The sequence below is a fragment of the Bos mutus genome, chromosome 2 (assembly GCF_027580195.1).
Source record: "Bos mutus isolate GX-2022 chromosome 2, NWIPB_WYAK_1.1, whole genome shotgun sequence".
In the NCBI taxonomy this organism is placed as follows: domain Eukaryota; kingdom Metazoa; phylum Chordata; class Mammalia; order Artiodactyla; family Bovidae; genus Bos; species Bos mutus.
The window spans coordinates 7,318,194-7,345,442 of NC_091618.1; the positions used below are offsets into that span (position 1 = coordinate 7,318,194).

The 27,249-nt window shown below is 47.9% G+C and overlaps 1 protein-coding gene across 1 annotated transcript; it reads right to left on the minus strand.

The window, feature by feature from the left end:
- Positions 1–371: 371 nt before the first annotated feature.
- On the minus strand, positions 372–26,998 carry IL22RA1 (interleukin 22 receptor subunit alpha 1). The gene is given in 8 exon segments (XM_005900720.2): positions 372–2,081; positions 2,083–2,318; positions 3,231–3,352; positions 7,166–7,304; positions 19,041–19,216; positions 21,164–21,342; positions 22,483–22,615; positions 26,736–26,998. Coding segments are annotated over 8 exon segments (1,743 nt in total). The 5' UTR covers positions 26,779–26,998; the 3' UTR covers positions 372–1,366.
- Positions 26,999–27,249: the final 251 nt, after the last annotated feature.

Below are 27,249 nucleotides of genomic sequence, written 5' to 3' on the forward strand. Positions count from 1 at the left end.
AGAAGGGGACGACAGAGGATGAGATGGCTGGATGGCATCACCGACTCAATACACATGAGTTTGGGTGAACTCGGGGAGTTGTGATGGACAGGGAGGCTGCGATTCATGGGGTCGCAACGAGTCGGACACGACTGAGCGACTGGAGTGACCTGACCTGAATTGAAGAGCTCAAGGAAGAGGTTCCATGTGTCTCTGGGACCCTGTTTCCTGTGGCCCCTTCCCTGGCCTCCTCCTAGGCAGTCTAGCCCCTCTGGCTTGGCCTGGAGCCATTCTGAGGAAATCAAGATAATCTGAGAAAACATCTGATCCAAAATCAACCTGAATTGGGGGTTAAAAAAAAAAATCACAATAGGAGACAGCTACTAGTTTATTGGGCACTGCCCATGTGCCAGGCACTGTGAAACACTTTACAGACATGATTTAATCTCAGCCTCACCACAACCCCATGCAGTAGGTGTTACTATCCCCATTATACAGATGAGGAAACTGAGATTTCTAACAGCGATTCATTTGCTGGTAGTCACATGGCCGGGAAGTGTTAAGGCTGGAGTTGGAACCCAGGCGGGCTGAACCCAAGGCTGAGTTTCCAAAGTTGTGAAGTAAGTACAGTTTGTAGTTGTGTCTCCTTCAGGCGCCCCATGGCCCCATGTTCCTTTCAAACCCTGCTCCCAGGATAGGGTCTGAAACTCCTGCTGACAGAGAGGGTTTCTGTGTTCTCCCTCCCTGGTGGACCTGCCCTTCACCTGGGGTCCAGCCTCCAGCAGAGGATGGAAGTTGAAACAGTGCAGTTTCAGGCAGTAGGCCTGGGTGGGGCTGAGCCACAGGCCGCACTCGGCCCTGGAGTCTTGCCATCTCGCAGGTTGTTCTGGTTCTGCCCAGTCTGCTAGGAGGCATCCCTTTTCAGGCTCCTTTTTCCCCTCTTTGGGGAATCACAGAGGAGGCAGAGACCTCAGTCTGCTGAATCAGATTATGAAACTGGCCAGGAAAGGAGTGAAGAGGGGTAAGCTCCAGAACTCTGTATCCAGTGTATTAGGAGCCGGGGCCCTGTATCTCTGGGAGGTGTCCTCGCATCAACTCTCTCTCTCTGACTGTGTCCTGCCCTGCAGAGCTCGGCGTGTTCAAGCTCGTTTGCACATGATAGACCTCTGAAACTCTGGCTGGAGCTCTTCTCATGTCTTTTTTGCTCCAAAGGGATCTCAGCCGAGGCGAGGGTCCAGCCTCCTCCTCTGCTGGTTCCTCGAGGGTACCCACCCAGGGCGTGGCTGCAGAGTGAGCAGCATCCCTGGGTGCAGGAGTGACGGCCAAGGATGTGAGCTGGGGGGGTGGTGGGGACAGGAGGAAGCCCCAGGCCTGCCCTGTTCTCCGCTCAGGACTCCCACTGCACTGTTAGGGCCAGGCCTCGGAACAGAGAGTCCAGCTCCGTGGGCGACTCCTGGTCTGGGGCCTGAAGGCCTGGGCTCTCGGCCTCAGTCTTGGACACTGGATCCTCATCACTGGGACACACGAGGGACTCCAGCAGGCCCCAGGGACTTGGACCCTTGTCTGTGGGGGAACATGGGAGGGAAGGAGTCTGCAAAGGGAGGCACCCGGGGTGGCCCTCGATCTGGACAGAGGAGAGGAGGGGCAGCTGGCCCTTTAGGGAGCTTCGTGTTCCTGGCTCCCTTTGGCCTATGGTATCAGAGTCAGAGTCTGAGTCGGTGTGAACCCTTAGACACTGGTGGGAGGATTTTGCTTCTTGGGGGTCCTCCATGGCCAGGGGGGTCACCTCCTGTAGCGAAAGGCCAGTTGGGCTGCAGCTTCCAGCTGGCACCTCTTTCTGGAGCTGCCCCTTAGTTCCGAGGTGTTTGGGACCAGAGCGTGTCACAGGGGGGGAGTCTCTCCCAGACCCTTCCCCGCACATCCCGTAGGAAGGAGGCCAGTTATCCGGGGTGGCCCGTGGGGTGTAGGAGGGAAGCTGGGTCTCTGAGACAGCCTGTGGAGTGTAGGAGGGGGGTTTAGCTTCCAGAGCTCCCTGAGGTGCATAGGACGAGGGCCTGCCCTCGGGAGCAGCCTGGGGGGCATAGGAGAGCACGGGGAGTGCCTGGTGAGGGTCCTCCGGAGGGCCGGAGGACGGGGAAGTCTGGCTGCCCAAGGTAGGCAATCTCAGGCAGGCTGTGCCGCGGTGGAGGTCCCAGGGGCTCCGTGGGGTCGGAGACCTTGACTTCGGAGTACTGGACAGGCTGGGCCAGACCACCGGAGCCGCTGAGGTCGAAGACGGGGATCAGGGTGTGCTCCTGGATGAACCGCAGAGGCTGGAAGGGCAGGATGTGCTGGACATTCTAGGCAGGGAGAACAGCATGCCCATTAGAGTGGCTTCTCGGCCCCCCGCCCCCGAGGATGCCATGGGCGCCACGGTCCTCCCCAGGGTGGGGGCGAGGGCAAGAGCAGACCGCCTGAGGGCTTTTCCAAGATCCACAAACCCTTCCTCCTTTCCCAGGGCTTCCTCTAAGTGCTGGGGCCTCTGTGAAGGAACAGGGCTCTGGCCCTGTTAGCTGAGGGCCACTTCCAGAGTCTGGCTTGGCCAGGGAGAGCGGTGAGTCAGGCTGTGATTTCCCAGGAGGTGGGTATTCTGGAAGGAGTTGACTCAGATTTGGAATGACCTTGGGTGACGCTCCCCAGGAGGTGCTTCAACTGCTCTTCAGCTCCCGAAGGGCCTCATGGAGGGAGAAAGGAGGGGAAGGGTGGGGGAAAGTGGAGGCGGGGAGAGTTTACAGGAAACGGCTCAGATGGGCTTTGACTCGGAGGGGCCTATGGGTCCAACTCCTCCAGCCCCAGACTGTTCAGGCTCTGCAGTGGGCAGAGATGCCACGCTGGGGGCCAGACTCAGGCTGCTGATGTGACACGTGTGGTTTGCTAAGGCTTAATTTAGAAAAATTAGTTGCCAAGACTTGAAACGTGGGAGAGTTCACAATACCATCTGAACTTCTGACTTCATTGGTAAAAAATGCAAAGATGTGGCCACGCTGGGCCTGCGATCCCAGGTGGCAGAGCCTGCCTGGGCTGCCCATTCAGACGGGGCGTGTGCCCCCTTGAAAACGACATGGCTTTTCTGTTCCATACCTTCTCTTCCTGATCCCCTAGCTCTTGTCAGTCCACCCCAGGGGCTGCCAGCCATGTCTCTAGGTTGGCGGGAGAAGCGAAGGAGAGCCGGGAGTCCCTGGGCCCATGCCCTCCCCGGGGCCCCTGCTCACCAGGGAGCTGGGAGGTGGAGGCGGCTTGGTGATGTATCTGTAGCTCAGGTAGCAGAGCCCTGCGACCAGGAAGCCCAGGGAGAACAGGAAGGCACCGGAGAAGGAGTAGGTCCACGTCCGATCTGGTTCAATGAGAGGCAGAGCAGGAAGACTGAGGCTGTCAGTGTGGGTGCTGGCAACTCGGGCCTCAATCCCCAACCCCACCTCTCGGGACAGGCTTGGGAAGGCCTCTTCTACCCCAAGACTTATGGGGCCAGGGTGAGGGCACAAATGGAGGGCCATACACCATACGTCTAAATATTAAGAATTTATAAATCGTGTTTTTGCATTGTTAAGTAAAATATGTTATGTGCCCCCTCCTTGACAAGTATACTTTTCATAACAACCTGGAAGGCTTGAAGCTTGCTTCTTGGACTCCTCGGGGTGCAGAGTGGAAAGAAGGAAGTGCAGGGGGGAGTTCCTGCAAGCCCAGCCTGGCTTCAGTCCACCCTGCCAGGGGCCTCATGCATAAGGATATGGGCTCAAGTTCATCCATGGCCCCTACAATACCCATCCTTTGGCCACCCTTTGGGCTGCGGGCTTGTCCTCTGGAGGAAAGACCCAAGGAGGAGACCTGCCAAGACTGGACACAGGCTCCAGCCATTGATGCAGGGAATTTTGGGGCTCACAGAGTCCACAGGGATCTGCCCTCTTGGACTTAAGGACCCTTCATCTTGTGGGGAGGGCCATGGCCAGGGCAGGGCTGGAGCAGGACCTTACAAGGGCCCCTCTTGTCTAGGTCTAAAGGAAGTCCTGCCTTTCTGGTGGGGGCTTAGGAAAGAGGCTACGGGAGGGGAGATGGACAATGAGAGGGGCCTGACTTGCCCACATCTCAATCAAGGTCTGAGCTGGGTATTGGGAAGACCTCACTCAGGAGGGACCCTGGGAGGCATCACCCTTTCTAAAGCAGCAGGAGAGGACAGATGAGGGCTTTAGTGCTGAGCCTCCTCCCTACAGTCCTGGGTCTTTGGAATGGGTGCCTGCAGCCAGTTCTTGGCATGACACACTTCCTGTCACCAACCCAAGTGGGACTGGGAAGTAGCTTGGTAAAGAAGAGGTAGCTGGGGTTTTTGTTAAAACTGGTGATTTGGGACTTCCCTGGTGGTCTAGTGGTTGAGAAGCCATCTGTTCCCCATACAGAGAACGCTGGTTTGATCCCTGGTTGGAAAACTCAGCTCCCACAGGCTGCAGGACAACTAAACCACTGTGCCACAAGTAAAGAAAGCCTGTGCGCTGCAACAAAGACCCAGCACGGCCAAAACAAACCACAAAAAGTGGTGATTTGGATTACCCAGTGGTCTTGGCTTTCCGAGTCACCCTCCTTCGGTTCCTGGCGCCTGTGTGGCTTCAGCTTGGGTGATCATCAGTTGCCAGTGACCTTGGCAATGACTGTGAACCCTGGGAATTGTTGGAGACTTTACTTCCAGCCCTCTCCTTACTCCTTCCCAAGCCCCTGTAGCTTGGGTCTCTCTGGGTAGCTTCCCACTTGAGCGATAACCTGTCCCCTGCCACGTGATACTCCCATCATTCTACTGGGGAGAGGACAGGAGATGACATTCTACATGACATGCCTAACGTGACTGGAAAACTGCAGCTCCTTGTGCCAGGACAGGGACTTGGAACACTTCTGCCATCTCACTCATGGGGAAGTAGGAAGACATGACAGAAACAGCACTGGAAAGTGGGGTATTAGAGGTCTGGTTCAGTCACTGATGTGTTGAGCCTACTCTCTTCTGTATGACCATCTCCAGTCTAAGATTTATTATTAATAATAACAGTAGCCAGTGATGACTGAACTCTTACTACATGCCAGGCACTGTGTAGAGTGTTCTGTCAATGCTATCCTACCAAACAGATGGCTATGTATGCCCCCTCCTTACAGATAACGAAGCTGAGTCTCAGAGAGGTTAGGTGACTTGAACAAGGTCACACAGCTACTCAGTGGCGAAGCCAGGGTTGACACGTATAACTCTAAAGCTCATCCTCACAGCTGCTACACAATGATACCTTTGTTTCCTTGTCTATTAAATTTGGGGTGACCCAACCCTTAGACCCCTTTCCAGCATCAGGATGCTGGGATGATGGTCCAAGACATTCGGAGAGGTAGATAAAGGAGGGGTCCTGGGCTCTGGGGTTAGACAGACTCCTGGATACAGGGTCAAGGGCAGGATGTTTCATCCTGAAATGGAAGTAAGAGGAATAAATGTACAGCAGAGAGGACTGGCTCTAAACAAAACTGTAGAGTGGTGATTAGAGCCCAGTCTTGAAAATCAGATGAACCTGATTAGGTTCACTGACCAGCTGTGTGATCATGGGCAAGTTGCCTAACCTTTCAGAGCCAGAGTTCCTCCTCTGTAAAATGGGAATGAGGTAACCCAAGTTGCCGGATTGTTGTAAGGATTCAATGAGATAATATATGTAAAGCATTTTGCACAGTGTTTGGCACTAGAGTAGGTGCTTAATAAATGGTAGGACTTCTTATTAATATTCTTGATTATAAAGGATAAGGCACCTTCCATATGTCACCAAGAAACAGTCACCAAAAAGTATGATTCTTATAAAAGCAGCTACAGTCTTAGAAGAAAACGATATCATGAGTTAGATCATGTAGGATATGGGCAGATCAGAAGGATACGGTGGAGTGGTCTGCAAGCTGTCAATAAGCAAGGGGACAGGGGCGAGCCAGGAATGGAGGAGATTCAGCCAGTAGGGTCCGAGGAGAGGGTCACAAATCATATATACACTCCCAGCTCAGTGCCTGTGACATGGGTTTCTTTTTTCTAGTTCTTCCGTTGCCAAGTTCTGTTCCCATCTTCGTTTGGCCCTTTCCCCAGGAAGGGCGCACCCCCTGCAAGTGGCCGGAGCCGGCTGGTCCACCACGCATATCTTCCCAGGAAAACTAAAGCACTGGGACTCGGGTGGAGAAGTCAGTCTCTTACAGGATCTTGGAGAAACCGTTGAGCTGATTTTCTGAACAAAGCTGAGGACCAGAACCTAACTGATGATGATTCTACCAAGCTGCAGTTACACCCTTGGGTCCAGCCTCTAAGCTGCCTGGCCTCTATCCATCAGAACAGAAGTCACCCACTGACATCATTAACCTGAAGATGATGACTAGGGTGGAAACTGTTTTCCAAATCCACCCAATCCAGTGCTATCGCTTTCATCCTCTAAACTTACAGCATTGCATTTCTATCTCTATGAAAATAAACGCAAATAAAAATATCATGATGCTACAATGAGAGTCGAGTTTCACTGTGCTAGAGGAAAGGAACATGGGATACCACCTCCTTGAGCCAGTGACTCAAAACTATTTCTATAGAAGCGTAGTGATGAGAGTGTCTTCCCTGGAATTAGGCCTCGTTCTGTCTGTCACCACCTGTGCAATGTGGGGCAAGTTACTTAACCACTCTGTACCTCAGCTTTCTCAGTGGAACCAAGATGCTTCATGGATAGCTCATGAGAACTGTGTTCTGTAGTGTCTGGTCCCTGGCTGGCACTGCAGACGTGCTGTTATAATCACTGCTATTTTTATTTGACCTGGGAAGGTAACGAGGGGTCTTTTTATCTTTTCTGCTCTCCCATCAGCAGATTATTTCCCAGGATGTCTCACTTGAGTTAATATAAAGTTGAATTTGCTTTGCCAGGATACACACGCAGTTTGCCAGAGAGAGGAAATTCGGATGTAGGCTGGAGGGTAAACATTTGCTATAATAACCCACCAGCTAACTCATTTATGGATAAACAAAGATTGCCTTTAATAATACACTGGCCGTCCTTCTGTGTGTGTTTTTTTAAGAGTGCGTTCGAGCCTCATCTGGGTTATCAGGCGGAAAGCACAGAGTCAAGGTGTGAATTCAGCAGTCCCCCCTCCCTCTGGCTTCAGCAGAACTTACCTGGCAACGTCTTCACTCGGCACATGTAGGGGGTGCTCTCCTTGAACAAGTTTGGAATACAAATCATGATGGTCCCAAGGAACTCCGTGTCAGGGGTCAGGCCGACAAACTCAAATTCTCTCTGCTTCCCTTCAAGGTGCTGAATTTGACAGAGAACGCAGAGCAACATCTCTTATACACCAACCTCCATAAGGAGCCTGCTTACAGCTCTGCCAGGGTCATTGTGCTCAGTAAAATGGTACGACCAGCTGCCCAAACCATACACTGGTAGGTCAGTCTGCAGTGCTCCATTCCCAGTCCCCTGACTTCTGGTTTCTCCCTAAAGCCAGTGAGTTGCAAGCTCAGTGTACTTTCACTTGGAACAGCATCTGGCATTTAATATGCACTCCATAAATACTAGTTGCTGTTATACTACCACCATCAGGGTGGCACCACCACCACCACCACTGGCACCATCACCACCACCATCATGACCACCATGACCACCACCACCACCACGACCACCACCACAATCACCACCACCACCATCACTATAAAGGATAGAAATGGTATGGACCTAACAGAAGCAGAAGATATTAAGAACAGGTGGCAGGAATACACAGAAGAACTGTACAGAAAAGATCTTCACGACCCAGATAATCACGATGGTGTGATCACTGACCTAGAGCCAGACATCCTGGAGTGTGAAGCCAAGTGGGCCTTAGGAAGCATCACTATGAACAAAGCTAGTGGAGGTGATGGAATTCCAGTGGAGCTATTTCAAATCCTGAAAGATGATGCTGTGAAAGTGCTGCACTCAATATGCCAGCAAATTTGGAAAACTCAGCAGTGGCCACAGGACTGGAAAACTTCAGTTTTCATTCCAATCCCAAAGAAAGGCAATGCCAAAGAATGCTCAAACTACCACACAATTGCACTCATCTCACAAGCTAGTAAAGTAATGCTCAAAATTCTCCAAGCCAAGCTTCAACAATACATGAACCATGAACTTCCAGATGTTCAAGCTGGTTTTAGAAAAGGCAGAGGAACCAGAGATCAAATTGCCAACATCTGCTGGATCATGGAAAAAGCAAGAGAGTTCCAGAAAAACATCTATTTCTGCTTTATTGACTATGCCAAAGCCTTTGACTGTGTGTATCACAAGAAACTGTGGAAAATTCTGAAAGAGATGGGAATACCAGACCACCTGACCTGCCTCTTGAGAAACCTGTATGCAGGTCAGGAAGCAACAGTTCGAACTGGACGTGGAGTTCAGTATACGTCAAGGCTGTATATTGTCACCCTGCTTATTTAACTCATATGCAGAGTACATCATGAGAAACGCTGGGCTGGAAGAAGCACAAGCTGGAATCAAGATTGCCGGGAGAAATATCAATAACCTCAGATATGCAGATGACACCACCCTTATGGCAGAAAGTGAAGAGGAACTCAAAAGCCTCTTGATGAAAGTGAAACTGGAGAGTGAAAAAGTTGGCTTAAAGCTCAACATTCAGAAAATGAAGATCATGGCATCTGGTCCCATCACTTCATGGGAAATTGATGGGGAAACAGTGGAAACAGTGTCAGACTTTATTTTTTGTGGCTCCAAAATCACTGCAGATGGTGATTACAGCCATGAAATTAAAAGATGCTTACTCCTTGGAAGGAAAGTTATGACCAACCTGGGCAGCATATTCAAAAGCAGAGACATTACTTTGCCAACAAAGGTCTGTCTAGTCAAGGCTATGGTTTTTCCAGTGGTCATGTATGGATATGAGAGTTGGACTGTGAAGAAAGCTGAGTACCGAAGAATTGATACTTTTGAACTGTGGTGTTGGAAAAGACTCTTGAGAGTCCCTTGGACTGCAAGGAGATCCAACCAGTTCATCCTAAAGGAGACCAGTCCTGGGTGTTCATTGGAAGGACTGATGCTGAGGCTGAAACTCCAATACTTTGGTCACTTCATGCGAAGAGCTGACTCATTGGAAAAGACCCTAATGCTGGGAGGGATTGGGGGCAGGAGGAGAAGGGGATGGCAGAGGATGAGATGGCTGGATGGCATCACCAACTCGATGGATGTGAGTTTGAGTAAACTCTAGGAGATAGTGATGGACAGGGAGGCCTGGTGTGCTGCGATTCATGGGGTCGCAAAGAGTCGGACCCGACTGAGTAACTAAACTGAACTGAACTGAACCATCACTATCACCATCACCACCACCATCATCACCATCACCTCTCCATTCTTCCTTCTTCTAGTTCTTCTTTTCCTCCTTTTTTTTTTTTTTAAATAAAATAACAAAACCCTTTGACTATCCATCAGTCTCTTGCCTCCTCATTGCTTCTGTCTTGACTGGACCTCAATATGTTTGTCCTGGACTCTTGCGGTGGCCTCCTTACCAGTCACTGGTCTCTGGTTTCGGCCCTGTCCACTTCCAAATTTAACCTTGTGTCACAGTGATCGCTCTAAACAATTAATATAATTGCAAAGCTCCTCTATTCAAAATCCTCTGATGGTCTAGGTCACATTACAGAGTGAAAACCCCTGGCCCCTGCCCACTTTGTTCACTCACCTCTCCTTACAGCTTACCTAATTGGTACTTTAGCCTCTGGTGATGTTGAATGCCTGCCACTCCTGCAGACACTTTGCTTCGGAAGCAAGCCCTTGCCTTTTGTGTCTGCCCATCCCCCTGCTGGAGCTGCTTTTCAGTTCTTACCCGCTTGTGTGTCTCGAAACTCCCTGACCTTGACTCCTTCCTTGGCCGCCTCATCCCTCCTTCTGGCTCTTCCTACCTCTCTGACCTGATTCCCTCCTTCTGACTCTTCCTGCCTCTCTGACCTGATTCCCTCCTCCTGGCCCTCTTCCTGCCTCTCTGATCGCTCTTTTACTGCTTTCAGCCCCTCAGTGTTGTTTTTCTGAAAGTTTCACTCTTTATCTATTGTTTTTCTTCTTCCACCAAGTATTTTTTGTTAATACTTTTCTTGATCTGTGGCTCCTGTGATCATCAATGTGTGGATAACCTCCAAACTGATCTCAGTAAGATCTATGGAATTCCTGGGGCACAGTGTCAGCTCTCTCCTGAACATCAGTCTGTGGGCTTCTCTAACTTCACATGTCTAAACATCCTGATCTCCTCTCTCTCGGGTCTGTCCTATCCCCAACCCCAAACTGGCAACTGTATTTGATTCCCTAGTTCAGTTCAGTTCAGTTGCTCAGTCACGGCCGACTCTTTGAGACTCCATGGACTGCAGTACACCAGGCTTCCCTGTCCATCACCAACTCCCGGAGCTTACTTAAACTCATGTCCATTGAGTTGGTGATGCCATCCAACCGTCTCATCCTCTGTAGTCCCCTTCTCCTGTCTTCAATCTGTTAATAATGTCTTTCTTGTTCTAATATCCAAAGCATAGATCTTAAAGCCATTTTTTGACAAATGCTCTCTCATATCCTTTGTATATAATTGCCCTGAAACAATCCATAAACTTTTCTTTAAAGGTCTAGGACCTATGTTCTTGGGAGTTTAAAGGCTAAGAATTTTCTTCTTTGGTTCTTTGCCTTTCAGCTATGCCTTCCCTTTTCCAGGCATGTGGAGGCCAAGATTTAGGGTATTTACGGTTTTTTTTTTTGAAGGGGGTGAAGAAGCACATATAAGGATTTAACAGGTTATTACTTTATGGAACGCATATGGTTGAAATGATCATGTGATACAATTCCAGCAGAGTTTTCAAGGTCCAAAGAGTCCTTCCTTCTGCAGTTTTTTACTGCCTCCATCCTGGTTCAGGCCCTTACCACATCCAGCATGTACCACTGTGATGGCCTTCTGACTTCCCACCCTGATCACTCTTTCATTTCTAAGTTTGATCTTTCTTCTTTCTCAGTAATTTACAGCTTCTATTGGACCAGTCTCCCCTAAATAACAACTATAAATTCTGGTCAAAATAAAAATTACTTTTAGGTATTGGAAAGTGTATAAAGCAGGCAGATACTGGAGAAAGGAGAAAGGGGTGGCACTGAACGAATTTCTCTCTCTCTTTAGTATCTTTGGGCCTGAGGACAGGCCCCCATTTATACCATGTGGGATGGGTAACAGCTAGACAAAACCTTGTAATCTTACCAGTTTCAATAGCCAGAAGACAGAGTTTAGGGCAGTCATGAAAGTTAGAAAGTGAGGGGAGAAACCACAGATAGGAGAAGTTCCTAGAGAGGGAGGCCTGAATTCTATGTATAAATTTTGTTCAAATTTTTGGCTGACGCCTAAATACACACTACTGGAGTAGACTCCAAGCAGTCCAGGTGACGTTTGAACTGAACATCACATAGCTGAGATTTTGGAGCTTGAAGTTCAGCCAAATTAAGTGCGTAAGGGACGGAGGAGCCTGGTATGGTGGGCTGCAGTCCATTGGGTCGTGAGGAGTCGGACGCAACTGAGCGACTTCACTTTGACTTTTCGCTTTCATGCACTGGAGAAGGAAATGGCAACCCACTCCAGTGTTCTTGCCTGGAGAATCCCAGGGACGGGGGAGGCTGGTGGGCTGCCGTCTATGGGGTCGCACAGAGTCAGACACGACTGAAGCGACGCAGCAGCAGCAGCAGTAACAGCAGCAGCAAGACAAACAAAAATCAGTACTCTTTGGAGGAACATAAGAGAACCCAGTCCTTTCAACATATCATTCACAATGTCTGGGATGCTTTCCAAAATTTTTAGGCATATAGAAAAGAAGAAAATATAATCCATACTCAGGAGAAAAGACGGTTAATTATGACTTACTCCCAAGATAACCAAAATGTTTGAATTAGCAGACAATGATTTTAAAGTCAGTTCAGTCGCTCAGCTGTGTCCGCTCTTTGCGACCCCATGGACTGCAACACACCAGGCTTCCCTGTCCATCACCAACTCCAGGAGCTGGCTCAAACTCATGTCCATCAAGTTGGTGATGTCATCCAACCATCTCATACCCCGTCGTCCCCTTCTCCTCCTGCCTTCAATCTTTCCCAGCATCAAGGTCTTTTCCAATGAGTCAGTTCTTCACATCAGGTGGCCAAAGTATTGGAGATTCAGTTTCAGCATCACTCCTGCCAATGAATATTCAGGACTGATTTCCTTTAGGATGGACTGGTTGGATCTCCTTGCAGTCCAAGGGATTCTCAAGAGTCTTCTCCAACACCACAGTTTAAAAGCAGAGTTCTTCAGTGCTTAGCTTTCTTTATGATCCAACTCTCACATCCATACACAACTATTGGAAAAACCACAGCTTTGACTAGATGGGCCTTTGTTGGCAAAGTAATGTCTCTGGTTTTAATATGCTGTCTAGGTTGGTCATAGCTTTTCTTCCAAGGAGCAAGCGTCTTTTAATTTCATGGCTGCAGTCACCATCTGCAGTGATTTTGGAGCCCAAGAAAATAAAGTCTGTCACCGTTTCCACTGTTTTCCCATCTATTTGCCATGAAGAGATGGGACCGGAAGCCATGATCTTATTTTTTTGAATGTTGAGTTTTAAGCCAGCTTTTTCACTCTCCTCTTTCACTTTCATCAAGAGGCTCTTTACCTCTTCTCTGCTTTCTGCCATAAAGATGCTGTCATCTGCATATCTGAGGTTATTGATATTTCTCCCAACAATCTTGATTCCAGCTTGTGTTTCATCCAGCCCAGTATTTCTCACGATGTACTCTGCATATAAGTTAAATAAGCAGGGTGACAATACACAGCCTTGATGTACTCCTTTCCCAATTTGGAACCAGTCTGTTGTTCCATGTCTGGTTCTAACTGTTGCTCTTTGACCTGCATACAGATTTCTCAGGAGGCAGGTAAGGTGGTCTGGTATTCCCATCCCTTTAAAATTTTTCCACAGTTTGTTGTGATCCACACAGTCAAAGGCTTTGGTGGAGTCAATAAAGCAGAAGTAGAATGCTTTTCTGGAATTCTCTTGCTTTTTTTATGATCCAAAAGATATTGGCAATTTGATTGCTGGTTCTTTTGCTTTTTGTAAGTCCAGTCTGAAAATCTGGAAGTTCTTGGTTCATGTACTGTTCAAGCCTAGCTTAGAGAATTTTGAACGTTATTTTGCTAGCATGTGAAATGAATGCAATTGTGTGGTAGTTTGAGCATTCTTTGGCATCTCCTTTCTTTGGGATTGGAATGAAAACTGACCTTTTCCAGTTCTGTGGCCACTGCTGAGTTTTCCAAATTTGCTGGCATATTGAGTGCAGCACATTAATAGCATCCTCTTTCAGGATTTGAAGTAGTTCAGCTAGAATTCCATCACCTCCACTAGCTTTGTTCATAGAGATGCTTCCTAAAGCCCACTTGACTTCCTGTAGCAGGATGTCTGGCTCTAGGTGAGTGATCACACCATTGTGGTTATCTGGGTCATTAAGGTCTTTTTTGTATAGTTCTTCTGTGTATTCTTGCCACCTCTTCTTAATATCTTCTGCTTCTGATTAGGTCCATACCTTTTCTGTGCTTTATTGTGCCCATCTTTGGATGAAATGTTCCCTTGGTATCTGTATTTTTTTGGAAGAGATCTCTAGTTTTTTCCATTCTATTGCTTTTCTCTATTTCTTTGCACTGATTACTTGGGAAGGTTTTCTTATCTCTCTTTGATATTCTTTGGAACTCTGCATTTAGATAGATATATCTTTCCTTTTCTCCTTTGCCTTTCACTTCTCTTCTTTTCTCAGCTATTTATAAGGCCTCCTCAGACAACCAACTAATAGAAGTGTGCCTAAGAAAGTTAAGGAAAATGTGCTCATAATGAATGAATGATTTTGCAGTAACATATAGAAACTATAAAAACTAGAGACTTAAGAACTGAAAAAAAAAATCTAAAATAAAAATGCGCACTGAATAGTCTGAACAACAGATTGGAGATGACAGAAGAATCAAAGAACTTGAAAACAGATCAATAGAACAGACAAAATTAGATAGTGGTGATGGTTGGAAAATTTCTTGAATATATGAAAAAACTACATATCAAACCCACATCTTCTGCATTAGCAGGTAGATTCTTTACCGCTGAGCCACAAGCGAAGCCCCAAATATAAGGCTAGAGTCACTATATTAATAGTAGATAAGGTAGAGTTCAATAAAAGAGTATTACTAGAGATAAAAGGGAACAATTCATAATGATGGAAGGGTCAATTCACCAGGAGGCTATGACAACCATATTTGTAACTGTCTGATAATAAAGTTTCACATATGCACAGAATTAAAGGGGAAAAGAGACAAATCCATAATCACAGCTGGAGATTGTAATACTCTCAGCAATTAAGAGAACAATAGAGCTCCCCCAAATCAGGAAGGACATAGAAGATTTGATTAACACTCTTAGCCACCTGTATCTAATTGGTATTTGTAGAGCACTCCACGAAACACCCGCAAAACACATATTCTTTTTGAGGGCATGTGAAACATTCACCAAGATAGCCCATACGCTGGGCCATAAAACAAGTCTCCATAATGGAGTGAACTCATACAGAATATGTTCTCTGGTCACAAACTGAATTAAACTGTAAATCAGTAACAATAAAATATTCATTCAAACCCCAAATATTTGCCAAAAATGAGTGGTGATAAAGCCTCTTCCTGCTCAGTAATCGCTACTCACTCCCCTTGATGACTGAAGCAAATAAAGACTCCTGATTCCTCCGTCTGCCTTCCAGACATCTATAGCATGGCCCCAGCCTGTCTTTTTGGGGTTAGCATTGTTCCTCTCCATCAGTGGTTCTTAAACTTTAGGGTGAGTAGTGATCATTGGGTTCCTATTAAAATTCAGATCCCAGAGGTGAAACTCTAGAATTTGATGAAGCAGATTATAAGGGGGCCCAAGAATATGCATTTTAAGCCAAGGAGGTAGGAGATTGTGATGCCATTGGTTTGGGGCCAGGTTTATTTGTTGAGAAACTGTTCTACATGTCCCTATGATTCAGCTCAAATGGGTAGTTTGGCGCTTTCGAACACTACCCTAAGTTTCCCTGCTTTTCTCTCTGATCGTAGTGGGACAAGGTGGTGCAAGGGGGAGGGGAGGAATGTGGGCTTAGAACAAAGCTGGCTTGGAGTCTTGACTACGCTATTATTTGCTGACCAGTCTTGAGCAAGTGACTTAACCTCTCTGAACCTCTGTTTTCTCAATCAGGAAATGGAGCTAGAATCACCTACTTCATAGTGTTGCGATGAGCAATAAATGACACAGTCAGCATATATTACCTGGTACACCTCAGAAACTGGTATTGGCACAAGAAGTCCCCTGTTCTAGAGGTTCTTTCCCGTCTCTCTGTGCCAACACCTCCTCTCTCAGTCCAGCTGCCCTGTCTCTCACACACTCTTGTTTCCCTCTACCTCTAGCTGTATAAATTCTTGCTTTCATTCTTGCCACACACATTGGATTATAAACTCCTTGAGTGCGGGAATAGCTGTTCAATGGAATTATGGATTAGCGGCTCACACTGCAGGGGGTAGGGGGACTACTTCATATTTTTTTTTTCTGAATACAAAAAGAAATGTGTAACATTTGACAGTTTATGCCCCTGCCTTCCACCTTTCATTATTACTGATCTTAAGACACTGCTTGTATACAGTTCCTTCAAAAAGTGGAGAGTCAGCAAAAAGAATTGCAGCAGTAGAAATTGATTCTTTGAGTACAAAATGAAGCAGGGCAAAGAATAACAGAGTTTTACCAAGAGAATGCACTGGTCATAACAAACACCCTCTTCTAATAACACAAGAGACAACTCTACATATGGATACACCAGATGGTCAATACCGAAATCAGATTGATTTTTTTTTTTTTTTTTTAACAGCCAAAGATGGAGAAGCTCTCTACAGTCAGCAAAAACAAGACTGGGAGCCCACAGTGGCTCAGATCATGAACTCCCTATTGCAAAATTCAGACTTAAATTGAAGAAAGTAGGAAAAACCACTAGACCATTCAGGTATGATCTAAATCAAATCCCTTATGATTATACAGTGAAAGTGACAAATAGGTTCAAGGGATTAGAGCTGACAGAGTGCCTGATGAACTATGGATGGAGGTTTGTGACATTGTGCAGGAAGTGGTGATCAAAACCATCCCCAAGAAAAACAAAGGTAAGAAGGCAAAAAGTTTCTCTGAGGAGGACTTACAAATAGCTGAGAAAAGAAGAGCAGTGAAAGGCAAAGGAGAAAGGGAAAAATTTACTCAACAGAATGCAGAGTTCCAAAGAATAGCAAGGAGAGATTAGAAAGCCTTCTTCAGTGAGCAATGCAAAGAAACAGAGGAAGACAACAGAATGGGAAAGACTAGAGACATCTTCAAGGAGTTTGAGTAAGCTCAGGGAGTTGGTAATGGACAGGGAAGCCTGGAGTGTTGCAGTCCATGGGGTCGTACAGAGTCGGACACGACTGAGTGACTAGACTGAACTGAACTTCAAGAAAACTAGAGATCCCAAGGGAACATTTCATGCAAAGATGGGCACAATAGAGGACAGAAACAGCAAGGACCTAGCAGAAGCAGAAGATATTAAGAAGAGGTGGCAAGAATACACAGAAGAACTGTACAAAAAATGTCTTAATGACCTGGATAACTATGATAGTGTGGTCACTCACCTATCACCTAGAGCCAGACATCGAAGCATCACTACGAATAAAGCTAGTGGAGGTGATGGAATTCCAGCTGAACTACTTCAAATCCTGAAAGAGGATGCTATTAATGTGCTGCACTCAATATGCCAGCAAATTTGGAAAACTCAGCAGTGGTCACAGGACAGGAAAAGGTCAGTTTTCATTCCAATCCCAAAGAAAGGAGATGCCAAAGAATGCTCAAACTACCACACAATTGCACTCATTTCACATGCTAGCAAAATAACGCTCAAAATTCTCTAAGCTAGGCTTGAACAGTACATGAACCAAGAACTTCCAGATGTTCAGACTGGATTTACAAAAAGCAGAGGAACCAGCAATCAAATTGCCAATATCTTTTGGATCATAGAAAAAGCAAGAGAATTCCAGAAAAGCATTCTACTTCTGCTTTATTGACTCCACCAAAGCCTTTGACTGTGTGGATCACAACAAACTGTGGAAAACTTTTAAAGAGATGGGAATATCTTACCTGCCTCCTGAGAAATCTGTATGCAGGTCAAAGAGCAACAGTTAGAACCAGACATGGAACAACAGACTGGTTCCAAATAGGGAAAGGAGTACATCAAGGCTGTATATTGTAACCCTGCTTATTTAACTTGTATGCAGAGTACATCATGAGAATCGCTGGACTGGAAGAAACACAAACTGGAATCAAGATTGCTGGGAGAAATATCAATAACCTCAGATATGCAGATGACACCACCCTTATGGCAGAAAGTGAAGAGGAACTAAAAAGCCTCTTGATGAAAGTGAAACTGGAGAGTGAAAAAGTTGGCTTAAAGCTCAACATTCAGAAAACGAAGATCATGGCATCTGGTCCCATCACTTCATGGGAAATAGATGGGGAAACAGTGGAAACAGTGTCAGACTTTATTTTTTGTGGCTCCAAAATCACTGCAGATGGTGACTTCAGCCATGAAATTAAAAGACACTTACTCCTTGGAAGGAAAGTTATGACCAACCTAGGCAGTATATTGAAAAGCAGAGACATTACTTTGCCAACAAAGGTCCATCTAGTCAAGGCTATGGTTTTTCCTGTGGTCATGTATGGATGTGAGAGTCGGACTGTGAAGGAGGCTGAGTGCCGAAGAATTGATGCTTTTGAACTGTGGTGTTGGAGAAGACTCTTGGGAGTCCCTTGGACTGCAAGGAGATCCAATCAGTCCATTCTGAAGGAGATCAGCCCTGGGATTTCTTTGGAAGGAATGATGCTAAAGCTGAAACTCCAATACTTTGGCCACCTCATGCAAAGAGTTAACTTATTGGAAAAGACTCTGATGCTGGGAGGGATTGGGGGCAGGAGGAAAAGGGGACAACAGAGGATGAGATGGCTGGATGGCATCATTGACTCGATGGACGTGAGTCTGAGTGAACTCCGGGAGTTGGTGATGGACAGGGAGGCCTGGCGTGCTGCACTTCATGGGGTTGCAAAGAGTCGGACACGACTGAGTGACTGAACTGAACTGAACTGATGGTGATTCCAATAGTCATGTATGGATGTGAGAACTGACCCATAAAGAAGGCTGAGTGCCAAAGAATTGATGATTTTGAACTGTGGTGCTGGAGCAGACTCTTGTGAGTTCCTTGGACAGCAAGAAGTTAGAGATCAAGCCAGTCGAGCCTAAAGGAAATCAACCCTGAATTTTTGTTGGAAGGACTGATGCTGAAGCTGAAGCTCCAATACTTTGGCCACCTGATGCAAGAGTGGACTCATTGGAAAAGACCCTGATGCTGGGAAAGATTGAAGGCAGGAGGAGAAGGGGATGACAGAGGGTAAGATGGTTGGATGGCATCACTGACTCAGTGGACATGGGTTTGAGCAAACTTCAGGAGATCGTAAGGACAGGGAATCCTGTGGGGCAGTCCATGGGGTTGCAAAGAGTTGGACATGACTTAGGGACTGAACAACAAAAGAAATTGATTCCAGTATTTTCCAAAATGGACATGTGCGAATGTTAATAGAAGATGTTCTTCAGAATGTTAGAAGGCATTAGACAAAACAAATCAAAACATGTAATGAAAATAAGGGGGCTTTCTCTGATCAAATATATGTGGGAACAGTTGTATTAAACAAACTGAAACTGGAGTCTTGAGTTTGCAGGACTTGTCAGAGTCTTTAGCACGCTATTGTGTTTGTGAATCTACAAGAGTAGGCTGTAGATGTATTCTGGGAAATGCTGATTTATATAATACATCTCACTTCTACTTAAAGCAATGCAGAGAGGAAAATGGGTTTTGGAGGCAGGGAAGGACCATGGTGGTATGTATATTTACCCTTCATTTACCATTTGATAGGTGTGGTTGATGCGCAGCTTTAAGTGGTAGAGTAGGTCCTGGAAGATGTTCTCCAAGGTCAGCTGGTGGCCATTCTGTGCGCGGATTGGTGTGTAGGTGGGATGGACGATCATCTGGATGGATCTTACCTTGGGGATACAGGTCACATCAGGTGGTTTGATGCTAGCTAGAAAAGGGAGAGAGCAAAAAGAAATGAAACAGTTGGAATCAGCCAGAAGTGTCTGAGAGGCTGCCATGGACCTTGGGAAATGATTCCTTCCTACTGCCTCCCACTCCAACCCCAGCCATGCTTCTGAAAGCATCACCTAAGTTAACAGGTGAGAAGAGAAGCGACTGGTGCTTGGGCGTAAGGCTGGCGAAGAGGTAACCAAGGGTGGTGGGAAGAGCCCAGGGAGAGGGGCCTGTCCCCCCAGGCTGATCACATCCCCCAGCCTCCACACACCCCCAGTCTACTGGCAATGAGAGATTTGGGGAGTGATGTTTCAACTGTGCATCCTGAAGAGTGTTTGTGGTTTCCAATATCATTGCTGCTGCTGCTGCTGCTAAGTTGCTTCAGTCACGTCCAACTCTGTGTGACCCCATAGACGGCAGCCCACCAGGCTCCCCCGTCCCTGGGATTCTCCAGGCAAGAACACTGGAGTGTGTTGCCATTTCCTTCTCCAATGCATGAAAGTGAAAAGTGAAAGTGAAGTCACTCAGTCGTGTCCGACTCCTAGCAGCCCCATGGACTATAGCCTACCAGGCTCCTCCATCCATTGGATTTTCCAGGCAAGAGTACTGGAGTGGGGTGCCATCGTCTTCTCCGATATCATTGTGTAGCCTCAAAGGCAAGGCCTAAGACTTCAGTCTCTCTCAAGATGAATTTTCCAAATTAACCAAATGACCTTTCCTGGTTTATAGAACCTTTTGTAAATTTGGTGAATGCTATGGTTCTTTGCTCCCCCAAAATGTACATATACAAAAATCTTGCAAACAATTTCAGGGATTCATGTCTCCCCCTGAACCTAACTTATAAAAAGTCCTCAAGGGTCCATTGACCTCCAAGATTAAAATGATCTGCACTAAAAGAATGTTTGCTTCAGTTATTTATTTAAAAACAACAAAATCCTGATTCCTTCCAAAACGGAATCAGGGAAGTCAGTTAAAGTACCTCCATAGAATGGATCATTTTTGTAGTTGTGAGATATCATGATGTGGAAAAGCATTTAATGACATGGGTAAATGTTCATGATACCATGATATGAAAAACAAACCACCAGATCACAAAAGTGGAGATACAGCTGCTAGTAACTGCGGTTATGTTTAAGTGTTCAGATTATTTGGGCTTAGTTTTATTTTTCTTTTCATATTTCTATATTTTCCAAATTTCCTACAGTAACTATGCATTAATTGAACAAGCTGAGAGACAATATAAAATAACTTGCTGAATTTTATTTTTTATTTTCCTAAAACACCATGTGACTTTTAAGTCAGTTAGTGAACATCACCTGCTTAACTTGTGTGAGGAGTTTGGCGACTCATCCATTTATCCACCCATCCATCTAATTTCATCAGTTATGTATGGAGCATCTCCTATGTGCCAGGCGCTATGTTAGGGACTAGGAATCCAATGGGTCCTATGCCCATGCATGCCTTCTTGAAGCTCACATTTCAATTCAGATGATATCCATGCACGCAAACAATAAAGACAGGTTATGATCTGAGCTCTGAAGTCAGTGACTAGTTTATGGTGATGGAAAATAGCAGGTGATGACCTGTATAGTACAAGGGAGTTGTTGGGGCTGTGGGGCAGGGATGTTCACTTAGGAGGTGATGTTGAAACTGAAACCATGACTGAGGATTGAAAAAGAGTCAAAGAAGGAGTAGGTGGATGGAGTTAGGAGGCCTTGGTTGTGCTCAAGTGGCAAGGTGAAGGTCTGCATACAAGAGGTCTAGAGATGGAGAAAAATGGAGAACCACACGGGAGATGCTGTCCAGTCTGGGGGGTCTTCCCTAAAAGCCACATCCTTAACTGGCCCCGAGAGGCAAAGCCCTTCTGGACGCTCCACCCACTCCAGAGGGTAAAAGGCCATCCTCCCACCCGCATCCCGTGCAACGAGAGGGCCCCACTCACTGTGCTGCAGTGAGCTGAAGCGGTTGGTCATCTTGGTGGCAGACCGGCCTGCTCCGTCAGTGGCGGTGACCCGGGCGTAGTAGAGCTCAGTGAGGTTGCTCGTCTCCATGGTAAGGTTGCAGGATTTCTGGGTGATCCGCTGGCAGCCCTCCTTTTCCAACCACTCTTCCTCTCCATACCTGTGGGCAAGGGAGGGGCTGGAGCACACCTTTCATGAACAGGTTTGGCAGCCAGCCTGTGGTTTATTAATATTGATAACGATATCGAATATTTACTTAGCACATGTGTCCCAGGCCTTTTATGCAGATGATCTGTTAGTCTTCAGATCAACCTCACAACAGTGTTGTGAGGCTCACACATTATTAATATCTTCCTTCCTTTTCAAGTCAGGAAGCTGGGGCTTAAGGAAGTAAAATTTGCCCAGGTGTTTGCATCATGCATGCAGGGAGCCCGGATGTGAACTCAGATGGTTTGAGTTCATGTTCTGGGCACTGTTAGGCCCATTTACAGGCCAGGGACCTGGGCCTCGGAGAGGGCAAGTGACTTGCCACAGGATGAAGTGGCAGGACCAGGAATGGAACCCAGGTTTACAGATTTCTGAGCCCATGCAACTCCCCTCTCCTGCCTGGGAAGGGAGATGAGCGGGAATGGGGCTGGTGGGGGGCTGGAGGGGGTGAACATGACTTTTTGTTGACTTGCGTGCATGCGTGCTAAGTTGCTTCAGTTGTGTCTGACTCTGTGCAACTCTATAGGCTGCAGCCTACCAGGCTCCCCTGTCCATGGGATTCTCCAGGCGAGAATACTGGAGTGGGTTGCCATGCCCTCCTCCAGGGGATCTTCCTGACTCAGGGATTGAACCCACGTCTCTTACGTCTCCTGCACTGGCAGGCAGGTTCTTTACCACTAGCGCTACCTGGCTGTTGACCTAGTCTTCCCCAAATAACAAAGCAATGGTTGGGCATTTGTTTTTTGCCAGAAACACATGCTAATGACTCATTTAACCCATCCAACAACCCTAGGAGGAAAATCTTATTGCTATCTTTACTTCTTGGATGGGAAATGGAGGCTTGGTGAATTTATCTACCTGCCCAGGGTTATAGGATGAGGGGCTGGCGTTTGCCTCCAGAGCCCATACTTGTAACCATCATTCTAACCTCTCCCTGCAGAAGAAACATCAAGGAGCAAAGCCATGCCTTGGGGGAGAGTTGCTGAGTGACACCAGTCTGGGTCCGAGGGGGACATGGGGACATATGGAAGAGGGGAGGGTTTTCTTTCGTTTCAGAGCAGAGTCAAAGGGGTAATGTTGCTGGGGAGCCTACGTCTTATACTGGACGCTGTAGACGGTGTCGGGGGCACTCTCCAGCCTGCCGTCCCACGTCAGGATGTTTTCGAAGTTGCTGGACTGGAACTTCACGTGCTGAAGGAGATCTGAGGTGTCCTCAGTGATGTGAGCTGCCAGAAGTGGGAGCAGGGTGAGCAGATGGGTGCATAGACCCTGCCCTAGCCCCCTTTCGAGCTGCCCACCGAGGGGGTGAGCCAGCAACCACTTAGCAGGAGACGGTGCTAACTGACCCTCCCGCTCCCCTTCACTTCTTTTTTTCCTTTTTATTGAGCTATGATTCACATTCCATACAATTCACCGCTTAAAATCATATAGTTCTGTGGTATTCTAAATATATTCACAAGGTGGTGTAGACCACGGCCGCAGGTCTAGTTCTAGGACGTGTTTGTCGCCCCCAAACAAATCTTGTGTCCGTGAGCTGTCATTCCCATCCCTCCCCTCCTCCCAGCCCCAGGCAACCAACCAATAATCTACTTCCTGTCTCAATGACTTTGCCTATTTGGACATTTTCTATAAATGAAGTTATCCAATTGGCCTTTTGTGTCAGGCTTCTTTCACTTGGCATCATGTTTTCAAGGCTCATCCGTATTACATAGATTGGCACTTATTTCCTTCTTGCAGCTGAATTCTATTCCATCGTGTGGATAGGTCACATTCTGTTTATCCTCCATCAGCTGCTGGGCACTGGGGTTGTTTCCACTTTTTGGCTATTTTGAGTAATGCTGCTGCAAATGGTTGTGCACAAGTTTTTTAAGTGGACATAAGCTTTTGGTTCCCTTGGGTAGGAGTGGGATTTCTGGGTCCTACAGTGATTCTACGTTGAACTTTTGAAGAGCAGCCAAACTGTTTTCCGGAGAAGTGGCTGCACCATCTCACATTCCCATCAGCGATGTTTGAGTGGGTGTGGTTATTTCACATCCTTGTCGACACTTGCTATTGTTGTTCATTCATTTCTCAGCACCATCTGAAATCAGTGTTCTCACCAAGGGAATATTTTAGAGGTACTCAACTAATGTCTAAAAAGTAACTTTCCTAGAACCAGTAATTTCAAGCAAGGGTGGAGAAGATGTTTGTGAATCCCTGCCTATCTGTTGGTGGGTCCAGTCCCTGCCCACCCACCACACACCTGCTGAGGAGGGCACAGGCTCCTTCCCCAGCTCCACGGGTTTCATAGGGGCAGGATGCTGACTGAGGCCACATACAGATTCATGGGGTTGCAAAGTCAGACACGATTGAGTGACTGAACCGAACAGGCAGCGTGTCCTTGGGGAAGCTGTTTAAGCCATTAGAACTTCAATTTCTTCAGCTCTAAAATGGAAATAATTGGACCACAGCAGCAACTACCATGTCTGAAATGCAAGTCAAGTGCCAGGCACTGGGCTAAGTCTCCTCATCCAGTCCTCCTGACCACCTGATGAGGCAGGTTATGCCCATTTTATGGATGAGGAAAACTGAGGCTCAGAGAGGCAGGGTGCAATACTTGTCACAGCAGTTAGCCTGCTTTTGGGGTCAGATACAATGGGCCAAGGAAGGCGGAGCAAAGGCCAGAGCCCCAAGAAGAGGACCCAGGAGGAGGCACTGACCCTGAAGCAAATCTTCACTGTAAATGAGAGCCCTTGACTTACAAATAGATCTCCTCTCAGCCCTCCCAGCTTGGTCTGAGGAAAGGAGGAAAGCACAGGAAAATGGCGACCAGAGCGGCAGCTGGCTCTGCGCATGCTCAGAGGGCCTGGTTGGCCGGGGAGGGAAATGAACAGGTGCAGACCCAGCTGAGTCAAGGCCGTGAGGCCCATGTGTACATGTCTTTGATGTGATGTGTGCCCTCTCCCCGCCCCCAACCCAGTCAATGACGATGGCCGCCAGAAGGTCCAGAGAGTGAGGGAGTAGAGAGTTATTTACTCCTCTACTCCCAGTCTACATACAGGATTTCTGCAAGAGGGGTCCATGGGCTTGGGAGGCATTTGTGGGGAAAGGAAAGTATCTCAGGACAGCCCGACTCTGCTGTGTATCCGTCTGCTAAATCTAAGGCCATATCCCTCTTTGAATCTGGGTGGGTCAGGCAGGCCCAGCAACTGCAGAATTCTTTGTGTTCTCGGAGCCCCCAGACTCAGGTCTTAGGGGCGGGGGGTTTCTTCCTGCCTCTAGCCAATGTGATGGGTATGGTGCTGAGTCCCACGGTGTGGCTGGGATCTTGTTTGGATCTGAGTCTTGGCAGAACTGGGGTCTGTTCTGGAGCGAGGGATTCCCAGATGGCGCTAATGGTATAGAAGCCGCCTCCCGATGCAGGAGACAGAAGAGATGCAAGTTCGATCTCTGGGTAGGGAAGATCCCCTGGAGGAGGATATGGCAACCCACTCCTCTAATTCTTGCCTGGAGAATCCCATGGACAGAGGAGCCTGGCAGGCTACGGTCTATAGGGTCACACAGAGTGGGACATGACTTACCGACTGAGCATGCACTCACTGAAGGGAGGGGTCCTGGATTCAGAACCGGGTCTTAAGTTGAGGCAGGGAGCCCACTTGACGTCAGAACTCAAGGGTGACTTCAGGCAAGGCAGTGAGGTCAAGAGCAGGCAACAGAGAGGGATTTGAGAGAAGGGCAGGGTGTGCCCGGGGGTGGGCTCAGCTATGGTCTGCAGGGGGAGGGTTGCTGGTTGGAGTCGGTATCTTGGGTGGGCCATGTGGGTTTGGAGAAGGCAGGTGGCTGAGGCTGGGACATGCTAGGGAGGTGAAGGGCCCAGGTTGGACGGAGACGGGGACCCATTTCCAAGAGGGAAGTGAGGTTGGCTTCCTGAAGTCAGGTGGGTGGACCTTGGCAGATCCCCCCTCTTTTAGGGGCTGTTGAGGGATAACAAGATCTCCCCCTTTTCTCCTGCCTACTCATTCCTTTTCCCTCTCAAATTCATCATCGGCTCCTCAGCCCACGTCATCTCTGTGCTTCCTGGGTAAAAGTCTATGTTGTGAAATCGTGGGGAGACGTGTATTGTCTAGAGATTGACAGCCTGGGAGATCTGATCAAAGCAAGTTTTTGCATTTCCTAGGAAAAACAATTCTACGTCAATCAGTTGGGAAGTTAAGGACAAACAAGCAAAAGCAATTCAACTTGCTCTGGAATCAGCCAAAGAATTCCAAAGAAGGCGTCTCTCCAGAGTGAACTTATAGACTCCTAACAACTTCCTAAAGGCTGGTACCCCTGGGTCCAGAATCGTGAAGGGCTGATGGCCCCCAGCCAGAATGGATGAGGGTCTGGAGGGACAGATCTTGGGTCTCTTGAGGGGGAAGCATCAAGTCTCCTGAACTTATCATGAGTTCAGTGTGCTGGGAATGCCCAGCTTGATGCCCAGGGGAGGGTGAACTGGAGGGCTGGGACAGCAGCTGGAAGCCCCGTGGATCCGTGCAACACACAGCGGGCACAGTGTTGGAGGGGCTGGAAGTTCCAGCCCTTTATGGCCTTCACCCTGCACTTGAGCTTGAAGGGACCTTGTGGCGGCCACCCCTCCCCACTCTTCAGCTGGGACTATGCTTTCACTTTCTCAGAAAGTTCCCTGAATTTTATTAAACATCTCAGGGAGCAGAGAGACAATCTAGGATCTCAAGCATTGGTCCTGAAGTTCTCCATAACCATACATCAAAGAATCTACTTTATTGGCTGTGAAGACTATGCCCTTGAGTCCTGTTTTCTTAAGAGCGCTGGTGTTTGAAGACCTCTTAGAGCAACAGACCTGAGCACTCTGTGAGAAAGGGCTCTTTCAGGTCTGGCACAAGGGGCTGGCAGAGGCTCCCTTGGGTAGCATGGAAGGAGGCAATGGCTGGACTCAAGCTTTGTCCATCCTGATGCTTCCTCACCTCCCCATGTCAGGCCAGTGCCAGCCAGAGCAGAGGAACAGAAGCACAACTTCTACCAGAAAGATGTGAGTTGTCCAAGGATGTCTGTCTCCCTCAAGCTAGTTCTCCATCCGCTGGGGTGGGAGCATCCACAGATTCAGACGGGTGAGAGTCTTGAGGGTCAGTTGAGTCTCTGGAAGAACCCAAGAGCTGAGGGACCCCCTCTTCCCCCCCGCCCCAGCAACCTGAGCTGGTATCTACTTCTCCCCGGAAACTCACACTGCAGCCCAGCAGAGAAGAAACTGAAACTGGTCATGCTGGGGCTGGATGGGGTTCCAGGGGGGATAGCCCTGATCATCAACTCCTGGGGAGGGGCACGTCTGACCGCAGGGTGATGGGCACTCACCGAGCAGGGATCCCGCCGCCAGGATGGTCAGTAGCGTCCTCATCGGGGCCGGGCACAGGGCCCTCTCTCGGTCTCCACTTCAGACTGAGCCCAGAGGGAGGGCTGAGAAGCTTTGGCGCCTTGGCAGCTGGCTCCACCCAGGCACGAGGGCGGGGAAAGGAGGAAAGGTGGGACCTGGGCAGTGGGGAGCTGGGTACAAAGGTGCCTGGTCCGTGTGCTTCAGAATTCCAGGTCCTGGGCGGGACCCAAGGGAGTTCCCTTCCTAATTGCAGAAAACAGCAACAGTGACAGACTGGCTTGTTTATCTGGTCCGGTGGCTGATTCATCCTAAGACTCTTCAGTGCTTTATTAGGGAACTGATAGGCAGAAAAGACAAAAATAATCCGTGATGTACAGCCTTATCTGGGAGCAAGTTGGCACTGGGTATCAAAAGCTTGCAACTTACAAACCACATTTTGCCCCCGTGATTCCATCCACAGGGATTCACCCTGAGGAAAGCAACTGGAGCAGAGGC